We start from the raw sequence: 16390 nt of genomic DNA, 5'->3' as shown, positions 1-16390 counted from the left end.
TTTGACTCTCCCATCACGGAAAGGGCATACACATTCAGAAACATGGGAATGTGTGGAGCAATAGTGTCAGTGGACACTGAGGAATTTGGGGTGAGTTTCCAATTCTGTTTCCCCCTGCAATCCTGCAGGGCTGATTGACCGCTTTCAGCTTTTACAGACCAGGGGATTCAACCTCAGTACGATAATGATTTTAGCATTGTAAGGTCCCAGTAAGGCTGGAAAGGGACTTCTGATTCATCCAGGTAACCATGGAGTCATAATATTTCTGGCTTTTGTTAGGAGCTGACTGTAATAACTCTGGTATTTGTTAAGTGCTTACTATGTGCCAGGTACTGCACTAAGTGCTGCAGTGGATACAAACAAATTGGTTGGACACAATCCTTGTCCTGCATGGGGCTCAAAGTCTTACTCCCTACTTTACGGATGTGATAACGGAGGCACAGAGAATAACAATAATGATGGCATTTGTTAAGCGCTTACTATGTGCCAAGCACTGTTCTAAGCACTGGGGGAGGTACAAGGTAATCAGGCTGTCCCACATGGGGCTCCCAGTCTTAATCCCCATTTTCCAGATGAGGTAACTGAGGCCCAGAGAAGTGAAGTGACTTGCCCTGCTGCAAGCACTTAACAAATACCATCATCATTATTATTATTATTAAGTGGCAGAGCTGGGATTTGATTCTAGGTCTTCTGGCTTCTAGTCTGGGGCTCTTTCCCCTAGGCCTTGCTACTTTCACCACTTGCTTCCAAAGGACGTAAAACCACAGGGACTTAAGCCAAGACCGCGAGGGCTCTTCGAGTCTCTCAGAGCCCAATAAACCGAATGTTGTCATCCATACCATTAGTGGAGAGAAGAAAGTAGGCAGCGTTCTGTTGTGGGAGCCATCTTATTTTATTGATCTTCTCTTCTATCTCTAAACTCTTCAGGTAATCAAACTCAGCTTCATGGCTCTGGAATGTGCTGTAAACATTGTATTCACCCCTGCGATGAAGCTGATTTTTACTCTGTTGAAAGAAACACAAAGAGTCTGAGAGGAAAAGGAGGTTGGGTTTTCTAAGGGTTACAATTCAGAAACTGGAGATGTTTTTTAGGAACAATTTGGGGACTGTTCCCTGATGATTAGATTTAGAGTTCCTATTTGGTTTCCTCCTTGAAAATCCACTCCTTAGGCATTTACTACGGGAAAATAGGTGGCACAAACCAATGATAGTACTGTGACAGTGACAGCACTGTGACTACTTTCAAGTGTGATTTTCGCAACATGGAAATAAGCAACTGTCTTCACTATGTGTTTAATGATGGCTATATATTCTCCCAAGTGCTTCTGCACAAAGTAAATGCCATTGATTGACTGGAGTCTATAACATACTTTACGTTAAACCTGAGGAAATAGATTTTAAGGAAATTAAGTTTCTTACAATTTAATTTGAGGTTCACATTTTTTTCCAAGGTTAAATATTATCTGCCTAAGTGGTCCCTCGGGTCAGTGGCAATGAAATGGCAGCTAATGGATTGTTTTGGCTCACCCATGCTGACCCTAGAAGCTGGAAGAAGGCATAAAATGGAGTTGAGACTTTAGCTTCATTTTTTTGCCCCCTCCCGGCAGCTTTTTCAGAACAGAGAGCAAAAGTTTAGAGGATCAAGTTAAGTCCAAGACCAAGCATCTTGCACTCCAAAATAATTACAGAGCAATAAAGGGAGAAAATGATATTTAGCTATATGTGCATCCAGGAATCTAGCTATTCCTCGAGGTAAACCTCCAGACCAAATTCAAGGGAATGAAAAGAGATACTTGCCTAGTTTGGAAATATTTGTACCTTATTTCCAAGTTTCTATTTTATCTTTGAAAACCTGCACTGTTTTTCTGTGTGAGAGCCATTTTGGAGAAAACTCTACCTTCTTAAATTAATAGTCATTTTGTTTGACCATATTTCAGTACATGTACAAATGTCTTTACAGGAAACACTAACACTCTGAATGCTTAGATTCTCAGGGATTGAATGTGCTGCATAAGCCAGATCTCTGTGAAAAAAGAAAAGGAAAATGGTTTCCGCATACAGGCTTAATTACGAGGGAGCATTCCTCTTCAAAATCTGCTATTGTATTGGAGTGAAAATTTGATGTGAAAAACTATTGATCCTATGGATTTTTTTTAACTGCATAACAAGTATATATTCTACCTTCGAATCTAACTGTATATTATTTATCCATATTAGGATTCTTGCAGGCCAATGCCATTAATAAAAAAATCTCTCCCATTATTTCACCAATGAAACCAACACCCCGCATTTTAATAAAAAGAACAAAGAAAATGAAAAATTGCAAAAGCAACTTGTGAAATAAAATATTATTACTGATGATAAGTTGCTTTTGGAAATTTATGCTCAACAGCTGCTCTTTAATAGCACCGTGAACCTAATTGGATTTTTTTTTCAGACTTCGGAAAGCAGGTTTATATTAGGTTTGAACGTGTCTTTTAAGTACAGTTCTCAGTTCATTGCAGTTCTCCTTGTCATCTCAATGAGAACCAGTCCACCTTAAAAATGAATTTACAAGATGTTTGATCTGCTACCGTCCAAATCAGACTGTCAAGTGTGGGCAAAATGTGCCAGACCAATTAACACCAAACAGCTTTGGAAATTAAGGAAAAATTCCAGGTCAGAAGGGCTACTAGTTTTCACTTGCCAACCATATTTTACCATTTCTTAAACCCAGGGAATGTGATAGATGATTTGATGCTAAACACTTGAATTTATATAGCTACCCTAAGGCTTTTTGGGCTCTGTAAAAAATTAATGGCAAATAACGTGTAATTACCAACTGTATCCCCTGTAAATGAGGATTTCTTTAGCTAAACCAGCTGCGATCTTAATGGCTTTCAGGATACAGAAGGCATTTGCCACGTCTTCTCTGAACAGTGCGGTACCTGGCAAATTTCTAGAACTGGTCAAGACAGGTCTTGTCAGGAATTCAGTTGGCTACATCACAGCACAATCACTTTATTTTGCAACAGAGCTACAAGTCTGAGCTGAAGCATCACTGGGAATGTAGGACGTTAACTGAGGAAAACAGTACCGGAGCCCTAGAGCTTAGCCTGCCTATACATTTCTGAAAAGCTGTTACTACTTGAACATGAATCTCAAGGCTTTAAGTAGCAGGTTGCTGAATCGACTATCTGCAGATGATCACACACATCTGCACCCCTTCCTAGGGAAGTTGAGAAGGAAGAGGAAAGGGGAAGGGGTTGGGGGAGGGCAGAGTCTGGGGCTTTGAAGGCCCTTTGTTAGTTTTACATATCACTCTATTTGCTTGGATACAGATTTTCCTCGATACACACATTTCCAAGTGACTTAATATTCATGCCGGCTTGCAGCACTTGGAGCAAAATGAGGCTGAATGTGAATCGGAAAAGTGTGATCAGCAATAAGACTTCTTCCAAGTGCAAACCTCAGCCCACCCTCCCTGAAAATGTCATTTCGGATAATTCACGAGATGGAAAGTGGAACTGCTTTTGGGAGTCATCTTATGGCAGTTTTTTAGTTTGCCAGCCAAGATCGAAGGTTAATGACCTCCAAGGATTGGGAAATAGCAGAAATCTTTTAAGTGGATAAACTAGGCGTTTTGAATTCCCCACCACTTACCTCTTGCTCTCGCTGAAATATTACCACCCGACCCCCCTTGTCTCCCGTCGCTAGTAATTCTCCAGTGGGGTTGAATTCGACTGTAGAGATAATGTCAGCTGAAAAAGAAGACAAAAGCAATTTAAGGAACTGCAGGCATTTTTCTCTAGGAAAATAAAAGGCCTTTCCTAGGCCTTTAAGGAAATGGAATTTAGAAAGTTCTTGACATTATCTGTTCTAAGTGCCAGCGCTAAGAGCAGCTGGGACTTTAACATCTTGATGCCACCATCACATAGCTACTGCTAGGTCATTTGCCAGGAGAAAAGGGAAAACACTTATCTTACCCTGTTGCTATGCATGAGAGAAAATGATCTGGAATTTTCTTTTCAAATAACTAGAGATGTATATTCTTCTTTCAGAATGGGGCTAACAGTCCTGGCTTTCTTCCCCTGAACACCTCCTCTCACAAGCTTTAGCATTTGCACTTGGGAATCAGGAGCTAAACCCATATCTCCTTCCTGGTCTCCCTCCTCTGTGTCCATTCTGCCCGTCTCCATCCCTGACCACAACCACTTTGATCTCCGGAGAGAGGCTGAGTGACTTGATAGGATCAAGTGGTCCAGAGACATAGGAGGTGATTTGTACTCACGGATTTCTCAATGGAGGAATTTAGGCTACAGGTAATTCTATCATTCATTCATTCATTCAATTGTATTTATTGAGCGCTTACTGTGTGCAGAGCACTGTACTAAGCGCTTGGGAAGTACAAGTTGGCAACATAACCAATTCAATGCTGCTTACCGCCCCTCAGGGGGAAAAGTGGACAGGTAAATTGCCAATGATCAGATTTCTTGGCATTATTTTCAGAAAAATGCCAGAGGTTAATTATCCTGCATTAATCGCTCCAACTCCAGGCTCCGGCAACTGAGTATATTCAAGTGAGGGAAGGATGTTAGTGATGTGTAGATGAAGGGCCAGAGCAATAGCATAAGAGGGCAAATTCATCACAGCTGAGTCTGCAATGATTTTAAATTTTCCTCCAAGTTTACTTCAGCTGCATGAATGCCGGAGTGCAGGAAGTGAACTTTGGGGTGATTCAGGGCAGGGGGTTGGCAGAGGCCCTTATATTCTCAGCCTGGGTCAGAAATTAGCACTCCCAGAACCCAAAGTCTGGGAACTGAGGAGCATGGCTTCTATTTGGACTCTGCCATTTTAGCCCCCAAACTAAAAGTGGTCATGGCTCAAAATGGAGGTATCGGACGATTGGCGCAATACTGGGGAGAGGAATGGATGACAGCAGAGGACCTGACTGCCAGATGCTGTAGGGTTCACAGAATAACAATACTATTACTACTACTTGTAATAATAATAATGGTATTGCTTTAGCACTTACTTTGTGTCAGGTACTGTACTAAGCACTGGGGTGTGGATACATACAAATAGGGTTGGACACAGTCCCTGCCCCACATGGAGCTCACAGTCTCAAGCCCCATTTTATAGATGAGGTAACTGAGGCACAGTGAAGTGAACTGGCTTGCCTGAGGTCACACAGCAGACAAGTGGCGGAGCCAGGATTAGAGCCCACAAGCTTCTGAATCCCAGAGCCGTGCTCTATCCACTTCATTCATCCATTCGATCGTATTTATTGAGTGCTTACTGTGTGCAGAGCACTGTACTAAGCTCTCATCCTGCCTGCCAGCCAGAAAGGTGGAGTAGGGGATTCCAAGACACCGAATCCCAGTTTCAAACATCGCAGCATAGCAACGTGGCATAGTGGGGGAAGAGGCCTGCAGGTTTTCTTTCCTGGCCAGCAAGACTGTTTGTCATTTACCAGCAGGATGTTCCAACAGCCACGCCAACAGGGCAGGTAGCCAAGCAATGCAGATTCCTTTGGACTTGGAGCAATTAATGACTTTCTGTTCTTCATTAAGCATGCTGACCCACTGATATCACGTGCCAGGCCCGGGGACCAACCAGAGGCTCGGCAATAGTCCCTTTAGGCCTCTTGAGTTCTGAAATAGTTGGTTTAAAAAAATCAGCACTCATATGCAAACCAGGAAGTTAGACACAGTTCTTGACATTATCTGTTCTGTGTGCCAGCGCTAAGAGCAGCTGGGACTTTAACATCTTGATGCCACCATCACATAGCTACTGCTAGGTCATTTGACAGGAGAAAAGGGAAAACACTTGTCTTACCATGTTGCTATGCACGAGAGAAAATGACCAGGAATTTTCTTTTCAAATAACTAGAGACGTGTATACATCTTTCAGAATGGGGCTAACAGTCCCTCCAATAGATAATCAAAGCTGGAGGTATCTGAATATCACTCCCACACAATCAATCACATTCTCCACTGAAGAGAGACTCTAGAAACTGAAGACTCTCAGGTTTCCTAGGATCACACAAGTTCTGCTAATAGAACTGTCTTGTATAAAATTCATGTTCAGTTGCACCTCTCCCAAAGTCTCTTGTTTTTGTTCTTTCCCCATCCTACCTAGTACCTAGTAACAGATTTCTCTCTCCACTTCATTCTTTCCCACATATTTGGAGTCTGTGGCTAAGGAATGAGCGCTTAGCTGGCTAAAATTTATTCAGGATGTCCGATGTTTTATGGCTTCAGGGACGTATCGGTTCACTCTTTAGGATCCAATCTCTTCCGCTAATGTGAGAAAAGCCTGCCATGCCTGCTGAGCTGTGAAAATCCAGATGGCGGCAGGCAGGTGAGTAATGAATGTCATGCTGCTCCATTAACATTCACCCGCCCTCCCCGTCTTGGCCCACATTCTCCAGCTGAACACGATTTGAAAGACTCCATGAAGGCTTTCCACAGTCAATCTCCATTCACTGTGGGGAGTCACCTGTGAAGGGATTTGGGATTGGCCCTCCAATTGAGTGTGCCTCGACAACATTTGAGCTAATAAAAATCAGATGGGAAGTCTGCATTAATCAGAAATTGTCAGAAATGCTGGGAGGAAGCAGCTTTTTGATACCTTTCTGGTTTCCACTGAAATCTGTAATCGAAGGGTAGACCCTCTGTTATCAAAACTTACAACAAGGATGGGAATAATGGAGTGAAATAGATCTGCTCTCTAAATCTATTCCTCACAGAGATATACACTCAGAGGATAAGATCCCAGACTGTTATCAGCTCTAGGCTAACTCTCAAAAAGTCAGACCTCCCAGGAGCTAGGACTTTAGTAATATTCATTTGTTCTAAAGTCCTTTGTCCAGTTTCCTCTTCATTTGCAACTCCAAATTGGAATGGGAGACAAATTCCAAGAGGGCATAGGCTGGTGTTAGAGAAATCAGTCAAATTTCTTTCTAGGGTACAAGACAACAGAGTGCTTCATTCATTCACTCAATCATATTTATTGAGCGCTGTGTGCAGAGCACTGTATTAAGCGCTTGGAAAGTACAAGTCGGCAACATATGCCAGCATGTGCTTGGCACACTGCAAGCACCTTGCACATAATGATAATAATAATAATAGTGGCATTTATTAAGTGCTTACTATGTGCAGAGCAAAATGGCCTAGGGGAAAGAGCACGAGACTGGGAGTCTGACGATCTGGGTTCTAATCCCAGTTTTGCCACTTACCTAGCGTGTGTTTTCTTGGGCAAGTCACTTAATGTCTTTGTGCCTCAGTTTCCTCCTCGGTACAATGGGAATTCAATATCTGTTCTCCTTCCTACTTAGACTGTATGTCTCATGGGGGAGAGGGACCGTGTCTGATCTGCATATACAGCTCTACGCCGGTGGTTAGTACAGTGCTTGGCACAGAACAAAAGCTTAAAGAAAGTCACTTAACACCTCTGTGCCTCAGTTACCTCATCCGTAATGGGGTTTACGACTGTAAGCCCTTTGTGGGGTGTGGACTGTGCCCAACCTTATTATCTTTTATTATTATCTCATTATTATCTTATTACCTTCTAGACGATCTTATTATCCACTAGACTGTGAGCTAGTTGTGGGCAAGGAATGTGTCTGCTAAGTCTGTTATATTGTAGTCTCTCAAGCACACAATAAATAGTGCAGTGCTTTGCACCTAGCAAGTGCTCAATAAATGCCATTAATTGATTGAGTGCTCCTGTATCTACCCTAGGGTTTAGTAGTGTCTGGCATATAGTAAGTGCTTAACAAATGCCATGTAAAAAAACCTGTGATAATAATAATAATAATTGTGGTAGCTCTTATTAACAGTAATAATAATAATAAAATCAGATGTGATTTTGTTAGATCAAATATAAATTTGCCGAAATGTTTTTGACAATACTATGATGACACTCATCTTTGGGGTAATACACAATATAACATCATCAAATGTGCAAGGGTCTAAATAGTCCCCTTACCTTTCAGTCCTCAGGAAACGTTTAAGAGGTGATATCTACTGTCCTGTTCCCAAGGCACTTTAGATCCTAAAGCTTTTTACATGGGATGGGTGAGAATTTCTAGTGCCCACAGTCAGCATGCTTTCCCACTGACAAACGATGGGGAGGAGGAGAGAGGCACGAACGTCCATAAGTTTCTTGTATTGTTAAAATAGCTTTTTGTGGATTTTCGACTGAGATTCGCCACATCAGGGAAAATCTCCGGGAAGCAACTATATCTGTTCCAAGGACAGCTGAGCTCCCTCTGCATTCATGGCTGCCGGGGACAGGAGAAGTACATATCAATCAATCTGATTTATTGAGCACTTATTGTGTACACAGCACTGAACTAAGCCCTTGGGAGAGCACAATACAACAACAGAGTTAGTAGACACATTCCTGCCCACAGCGAGCTTACAATCATGAGGGGGAGAATCACAGCAAACTGCCTTGGGACCCATTGCAGAAACAAAGACAGGAAAACTCACTACTAGAGTTCTGTAAATCCACGGGGCACTCCTAATCTTTCCCAGAACCATGGAAGTGAAGCTTTGCTCACAGAGGGGTGTGGGATGGGAAGAAAGGCCAGTATAAAAAGGAAGGAAGAAAGGAAGGGAAGGGAAGGAAGGGAAAGAAGGGAAGGAAGGAAGGAAAGAAGGGAAAGAAGGGAAAGAAGGGAAGGAAGGAAGGAAGGAAGGAAGGAAGGAAGGAGGGAGCGAGGAAGGAAGGAAGGAAGGAATAAGGGAAGGAGCGAGAGAGGAAGGAAGGACGGAAGGCTGTAATGGTTCAGGCTAGCTAAGAGCCAAGGAGACAGAGGATTGTCCCTTTCAAGTAGTTCCTGTTGTCATTTACCATTTTGTTCATTTTAGCATTTTTTTCCTTCTCTCTCCCTCTGTGTTGCTCCTAAAGAAAATTCACACCTTGACCTTTTTGGTCGGTCACACACACACACACACACACACACACACACACACACACACACACACACGATCTTCTTGTCAGTACTGTCATTTATGAAAGCAAAGGGCAGCTCACTGAAGGTCTTATTGTTTTTATTGCTTTCTTAGGTAGCTCTGTCATTTATTGCTTTCTTAAGTAGCTCTATCATAATCTTTTGTGGTATGTCCATCATGAATACTTTTCCCTACTTCTTTATTCTTAAAATGGGAGCCTCCTGTGGTTTGAATAATCATTCTTCTACATTTCCCTAGTGCTTCGCCCGGTGCTCTTCACTCCGCAGGCACTCAACGACGAATGACTGCGAGGTGGGGTCTGTGTCTGGATCAGTGCCCGTCAGAGCTTAGTACAGGGCTTCATGCATTATGAGTGCCTAATCAACGTTATTATTGATTGATTATTGATTTACGATAAACAGTGCTCTCGAACATACTTTCCTCATTTGCTGGTTAATGAAATTTTTCAAGTCTCTGACATCAAGACTACAGGAATGGACTGATCTCTTAGTGCGTTGATCTTCCTGAAACTAAGTTAATAATAATAATAATAATAATAATAATAATAATGGCATTTGTTAAGCGCTTACTATGTGCAAAGCACTGCTCTAAGCGCTGGGGGAGGGATACAAGGTGATCAGGTTGTCCCACGTGGGGCTCACAGTCTTAATCCCCATTTTACAGATGAGGTAACTGAGGCTCAGAGAATTTAAGTGACTTGCTCAAGGTCACACAGCAGACATGTGGTGGAGCCGGGATTAGAACCCATGACCTCTGACCCCCAAGCCCATGCTCTTTCCACTGAGCCACGCTGAGACTTCCTTCCAACCCCTATAGCCAACTCAACCGTAGCACTTCAGGTCACTGGTCTTCTCGCATTACACGTAACTGCATGATAAACGTACAAGATTATTCCCACCTGGACAGGCCTACTTTCCCGAACTTTCCTCATTACGCTTTTCTTCCTGTGGAAAGGAGGTGAGAAACCACAAGGAAGAAATGCTGGCCTAAGCTTGTTTCCAATTCATTAAGATCTCGTGACTGGACAGGCTAAATGATACCACTGGGAATTACCCAGGACAGTCATTTGCCTCCCAGGCTGAAAGCTCATCTTTCATGGAATATTCTCTTTAAACCTCAAATCCCTTTCCTACGATAACCTGCAGAAATGTTGTTGGACAGCAGCAAGGGCAGACAAAGTGCAGAAGAGGCCTAATTTCTTGGTTGAAGCGTGCTTTTCTTTATTTAAATGGTATTTAACTGTTTACTATATACCAGGCAGTGTACTAAGCACTGGCGTATATATAAGCTATAGATTGCAAGTTTTTTGTGGGCAGGGGATGTGTCTGTTTATTGTTATATTGTACTCTCCCAAGAACTAAGTACAGTGCTCTGCAAATGGTAAGCTCTCAATAAATATGGCTGGCTGACTGACTGACTGAATGAATACAAGCTAATCAGGTTGGACACAGTCCATGTCCCACATGGGGCTTAGTCACAATACCCATTTTACAGATGAGGCAACTGAGGCACAGAGAAATTAAATGACTTGCCCAAGGCCACCCAGCAAATAAATGGCAGAGCTGGAAATAGAACCCAGGTCCTCTGGATACTAGGCCCATGCTCTATCCACTCGGCCACACTCCCACACATCCGCCAAACTAGCTCTCTTCCTCCCTTCAAAGTCCTGAGAGCTCACCTCCTCCAGGAGGCCTTCCCAGACTGACTGAGCACCCCTTATCCTCTGCTCCTCCTCCCCTCCCCATCTCCCTCCCTCTGCCATACCCCCTCCACCCCCCCACAGCACTTGTACGTACCCCGGTGCATAGAACCGTGTTTGACACATAGTAAACACATAATAAATACCATTTAAAAAAAAAAAGCAATGGAGACGGACCCCCAACTCACTAGGAGTCGTTCATTTACTTGCCTTGCCATTCTTGTGCTGGTTTGTTGACTCCGTTCCTTAATATAGTTAACAAACGGAATCTGTTCACCAAATCTGTTCTAATGTTCTCTCCCAAGAACCTAGTAGGTTGCTCAACACACAGTAAGTATTCAATAAGTACGACTGATTGGTTCTGTGGATTTTAGCTCTCTCCCACCATATAGATTGCAAGGGACCATGTCTGATCTGTACATCTTTATTACTCTATTTATTTATTTTACTTGTACATACCTATTCTATTTATTTTATTTTGCTAGTATGTTTGGTTTTGTTCTCTGTCTCCCCCTTTTAGATTGTGAGCCCACTGTTGGGTAGGGACTGTCTCTATATGTTGCCAACTTGTTCTTCCCAAGCGCTTAGTACAGTGCTCTGCACACAGTAAGCGCTCAATAAGTACGATTGATGATGATATAGACTGCAAGGAACCATGTCTGATCTGTACATATTTATTACTCTATTTATCTATTTATTTTACTTGTACATATCTATTCTATTTATTTTATTTTGCTAGTATGTTTGGTTTTGTTCTGTCTCCCCCTTTTAGACTGTGAGCCCACTGTTGGGTAGGGACTGTCTCTATATGTTGCCAACTTGTTCTTCCCAAGCGCTTAGTACAGTGCTCTGCACACAGTAAGCGCTCAATAAGTACGATTGATGATGATGATGATGATATAGACTGCAAGGAACCATGTCTGATCTGTACATATTTATTACTCTATTTATTTTACTTGTACATATCTATTCTATTTATTTTATGTTGCTAGTATGTTTGGTTTTGTTCTCTGTCTCCCCCTTTTAGACTGTGAGCCCACTGTTGGGTAGGGACTGTCTCTATATGTTGCCAATTTGTATTTCCCAAGCGCTTAGTACAGTGCTCTGCACACAGTAAGCGCTCAGTAAATACGATTGATTGATTGATATTGAGTGATCTGCTATATTGCCAAGCACACTGCTTGGCAGGGAGGAAAACGGCTTAATAACACAACTAATTATGCCCTCAGTTTCAAAATCTAAGCTTTCTGGAGGGTCTGGGGGAAAGGGAGGTATCAAAGAAGCCAAATGCAGGTTCTTAGGGTTGTCTGATCTTTGAATCACATGAATTCCCCAAGTTAGATATGGGAGAGTTCTTGAAAAACAAAACTGGTTTTTGTCATTCTCGCCTCTACGTTTCATTTCTAAAATGAAATAAATTCTAGGGATAAGAAAAGCATCACGTATATTGCTGCCAAGCTTCTTGAACACACACAGCAGGTGGGGTGAGGGAGTATACTATCTCACTTTCCCCACAGGATCTGCCTTCAGGGACCATTTTAAGTGCAGATTCTAGGAGCCGAATAGATGTGGCTGAAGAGGAGACATTTATAGAGCTTTGAGTATTTAAGCCAAAGTGCTATTAAACTAATAGCACTCTGCTGAATTCATTTCTCTGGGCCAGAGCATAAGAGAACTTTAGCCTTAATTCCAACAAAAGGAACCTTTCTAGAAGGATTTCACAAACAAAATATCTGTATTTCCCATCTTAAATGGTCTCCAACCAATCCCACTTCCAAATTTCTTGCCTGGAAACCTGGCATTCTTAGGGTTGAAAGGGAAAGCATGGCTCAGTGGAAAGAGCCCGGGCTTTGGAGTCAGAGGTCATGGCTTCAAATCCCGCCTCTGCCAGTTGTCAGCTGTGTGACTTTGGGCAAGTCACTTCACTTCTCTGTGCCTCAGTGACCTCATCTGTAAAATGGGGATGAAGACTGTGAGCCCCCCGTGGGACAACCTGTTCACCTTGTAACCTCCCCAGCGCTTAGAACAATGCTTTGCACATAGTAAGCGCTTTATAAGTGTCATTATTATTATTATTATTATTATTATTATTATTATTTAAACCCAGAAATCTGGAATTTGAAGTTGGCAGGTCTTGACCAAGTCAGTTGGATTCCTTTAGCTGTCATGATGGGTCAAATGACCTTTCCAGTTCAGTGGCGTGGTGGCTGAAGGGAATCCGCCCAAAGTTGGCTCTCCAAACAAAAAGCACAGACGCTTGGTACTATATAGGTTGTGACCTAGTGGCAAGAGCACAGGCCTGGGGGTCAGAAGACCCGAGTTTTAATCCCGGCTCTGTTTTAATCCTGGCTCTGTCACTTGCCTGCTGTGTGACCTTAAGCAGATCACTTAATTTCTCTGTGCCTCAGTTCCCTCATCTGCAAAATGGGGATTCAACCCATTCATTCATTCATTCAATCGTATTTATTGAGTGCTTACTGTGTGCAGAGCACTGTGCTAAGCACTTGGGAAGTACAAGTCAGCAACATATAGAGACAGTTCCTACCCAACAATGGGCTCATAGTCTGGAGGAGGGTGACAGACAACAAAACAAAACATGTAGACAGATGTCAAAACCGTCAGAGTAAGTAGAATTATAGCTATAATCACATCATTAATAAGATAGAGTAGTAAATATGTATGAGTAAAATAGAGTAATAAATATGTACACATATATAGAAGTGCTGTGGGGAGGGGAAGGACTTAGGGTGGGAGGGCGATGGGGAGGAGGAGAGGAAAAAGGGGGCTCAGTCTGGGAAGGCCTCCTGGAGGAGGTGAGCTCTCAGTAGGGTTTTGAAGGGAGGATGAGAGCTACTTTGGCAGATGTGTGGAGGGAGGGCATTCCAGGCCAGGGGAAGGACATGAGCCTGGGGTCGATGGCGAGACAGGCGAGAACGAGGCCCAGTGGGGAGGTTTGTGGCAGAGGAACAGAGGCTATGGCCTGGGCTGGAGAAGGACAGAAAGGAGGCGAGGGAGGAGAGGGCAAGGTGGTGGACAGCTTTGAAGCCGAGAGTGAGCGGTTCTCCTTACTAAATGTGAATGTGAGCCCCCTATGAGACCTATTTATTTTGTACCTACCTCAGCGCTTAGTACATTGACAAACATAGTAAGCACTTAATGAATACCAGAATTATTAAATCAGCTGAGTGGGAAGTAATCAGTCCAACAGGTGAAGCGGCATAACTAGATCCTTAGTAGGGATGGGGAAGGTGGATGGATGGGACACCCGTACTGGAAAGTCATCCTGTTTCTTAGTCATCCTCCATCCTGAACCAAGCTCTGAAGCCATTCAGCGCTGGACGACTTGGGGCTCAGGGGATTTACCTGGGGCTGACCCAGCTTTGGCCCTAATAGCGTATCCATGGAAACCATATGATGTCTAAAATCAGTGGCCATTTTTCTGGGGCTGAAAAGCGACACACTAGATAACAACTGGCCAGTCAAATGCCCACAGAGCTAAAAGAAACAGTGGGAACTTCCTGCTCTCCAAGGCAAATGAGTCTTTTGGCTTTGCCCTTACCAGTTTGAGGATTGATGTACGTGGTATGTAGCTTTATTGAACATACCTATTCATTTATTGTGAGACATTATTTCTACACAGACCTAATGGTGGAAAAGTGCTCTAAGAGCAGCAACCTGAGTTGAAATATGGCTAAAAGATTTAGTTCCTTGTTTAGTTCCACCTGCATTCCCTTCCCTCTAAATACTAGCTGATAAATGGATGAGAAAAAGGAGATTCAGAGAGGAACAGGCTGTTAAACTTTCACAAAATGATACAGCTTCTTTTTTTAATGGCATTTGTTATGCACTTACCATGTGCCAGGCACTGTACTAAATGCTAGGGAAGACACAAGCTAAATCAGGCTAGATAACAATCCGTGTCACGTATGAGGCTCACAGTGTTAATCTCCATTTTACAGGTGAGGTAACTGAGGCACAGAGAAGTTAAGCAACTTGCCCAAGGTCACACAGCAGACAAATGGCAGAGCTGAGATTGGAACGCGAGTCCTCCTGCTCCCAGGCCCGTGCTCTTTCCACTAGGCCATGCTGCATGCCTAAGGGTTCATTCATTAATTCATTCAATCGTATTTACTGAGCGCTTACTGTGTGCAGAGCACTGTACTAAGCGCTTGGGAAGTACAAGCTGGCAACACATAGAGACGGTCCCTACCCAACAATGGGCTCACAGTCTAGAAGGGGGAGAGAGGCAACAAAACAAAATATAGTAACAAAATAAAATAAATATAATGGTAAATATGTACAAGTAAAATAAATAGAGTAATAAATCTGTGCAAACATATATACAGGTGCAGTGGGGAGGGGAAGGAAGTAGGGCGGGGGGGAGGGGGAGAGGAAGGAGGGGGCTCAGTCTGAGAAGGCCTCCTGGAGGAGGTGAGCTGTCAGTAGGGCTTTGGGGGGGGAGGAAGAGAGCTAGCTTGGCGGATGTGCGGAGGGAGGACATTCCAGGCCAGGGGGAGGACGAGGGCCGGGGGTCGACGGCGGGACAGGCAAGAACGAGGCACGGTGAGGAGGTGAGTGGCAGAGGAGCGGAGGGTGCAGGCTGGGCTGGAGAAGGAGAGAAGGGAGGTGAGGTAGGAGGGGGCGAGGTGATGGACAGCCTTGAAGCCAAGAGTGAGGAGTTTTTGCCTGATGCGTAGGTTGACTGGTAGCCTGTGGAGATTTTTGAGGAGGGGAGTAACAGGCCCAGAGCGTTTCTGCGCAAAGATGACCTGGGCAGCAGCGTGAAGTATAGATTGAAGTGGGGAGAGACAGGAGGATGGGAGATCGGAGAGGAGGCTGATGCAGTAATCCAGTCGGGTTCACACTCAGATGCCTCAGCAGAACTTGGCTACTGAACTAGGCTTCTTAGTAGAGGCTAATCAGGTCACACCCAGCAGATAAAACCCTACAAAATGATGACAGATACGGACAGGGTAAACTTGGAATGTTTTCACTGAATTCCTCAATACCAGGATGAAGGGATATTCGTTCGAGCTCAAAAGTATGGCATAGTGGACTGAACTCGGGCCTGGGACTCACAAGGTCGTGGGTCCTCATCCTTGCTCTGCCTCTTGTCTGCTGTCTGATCTTCCCTTCTCTGGGCCTCAGTTACCTCATCTGTTAAATGGGGATTGAGACTGTGAGCCCCATGTGGAACAGAGACTGTGTCCAACCCGATTTGACTGTATCCACCCCAGCGCTTAGTACAGTGCATGGCACATAGTAAGGGCTTAACAAATACCATAAGGATAATTTTGCAGCGTGGCTCAGTGGAAAGTGTGTGGGCTTGGGAGTCAGAGGTCATGGGTTCTAATCCCGGCTCTGCCACTTGTCAGCTGTGTGACTTTGGGCAAGTCACTTAACTTCTCTGGGCCTGTTACCTCATCTGTAAAATGGGGATTAAGAATGTGAGCCCCACGTGGGACAACCTGATCACCCTGTAAACCCCCCAGTGCTTAGAACAGTGCTTTGCACATGGTAAGCGCTTAATAAATGCCATTATTATTATTATTATTATTATTACCCTGTATCTACCTCAGTGCTTAGAAAAGTGCTTGGCACATAGTAAGTGCTTAACAAATGCCACCATTATTATTATTATTATTAATACAAGTGATAGACTCCCAGCAAACAAAAGGAAATATTTCTTCATCCAGTGGATGCAGATCTTGGTCTATTCATTCATTCA

At 43.6% G+C, this 16390-nt stretch overlaps 1 protein-coding gene across 2 annotated transcripts in view; it reads right to left on the bottom strand.

The window, feature by feature from the left end:
- Positions 1–16390, bottom strand: part of PPP2R2B (protein phosphatase 2 regulatory subunit Bbeta) — a 223099-nt gene that overhangs the window by 53723 nt on the left and 152986 nt on the right. For both annotated transcript variants that reach the window (XM_038772788.1, XM_038772789.1), the window contains exons 2-3: positions 3643–3740; positions 840–1005 (exon numbers count right to left, since the gene is read on the bottom strand). In XM_038772788.1, the coding sequence (XP_038628716.1) occupies positions 840–1005; positions 3643–3740 (264 nt within the window). The remainder of the gene's footprint in view (positions 1–839; positions 1006–3642; positions 3741–16390) is intronic.

This window comes from Tachyglossus aculeatus, chromosome X1 (assembly GCF_015852505.1).
Source record: "Tachyglossus aculeatus isolate mTacAcu1 chromosome X1, mTacAcu1.pri, whole genome shotgun sequence".
Lineage (NCBI taxonomy): Eukaryota > Metazoa > Chordata > Mammalia > Monotremata > Tachyglossidae > Tachyglossus > Tachyglossus aculeatus.
The sequence above is the reverse complement of the archived record's forward strand: the minus strand, read 5'-3'. Positions and strand labels throughout refer to the sequence as shown.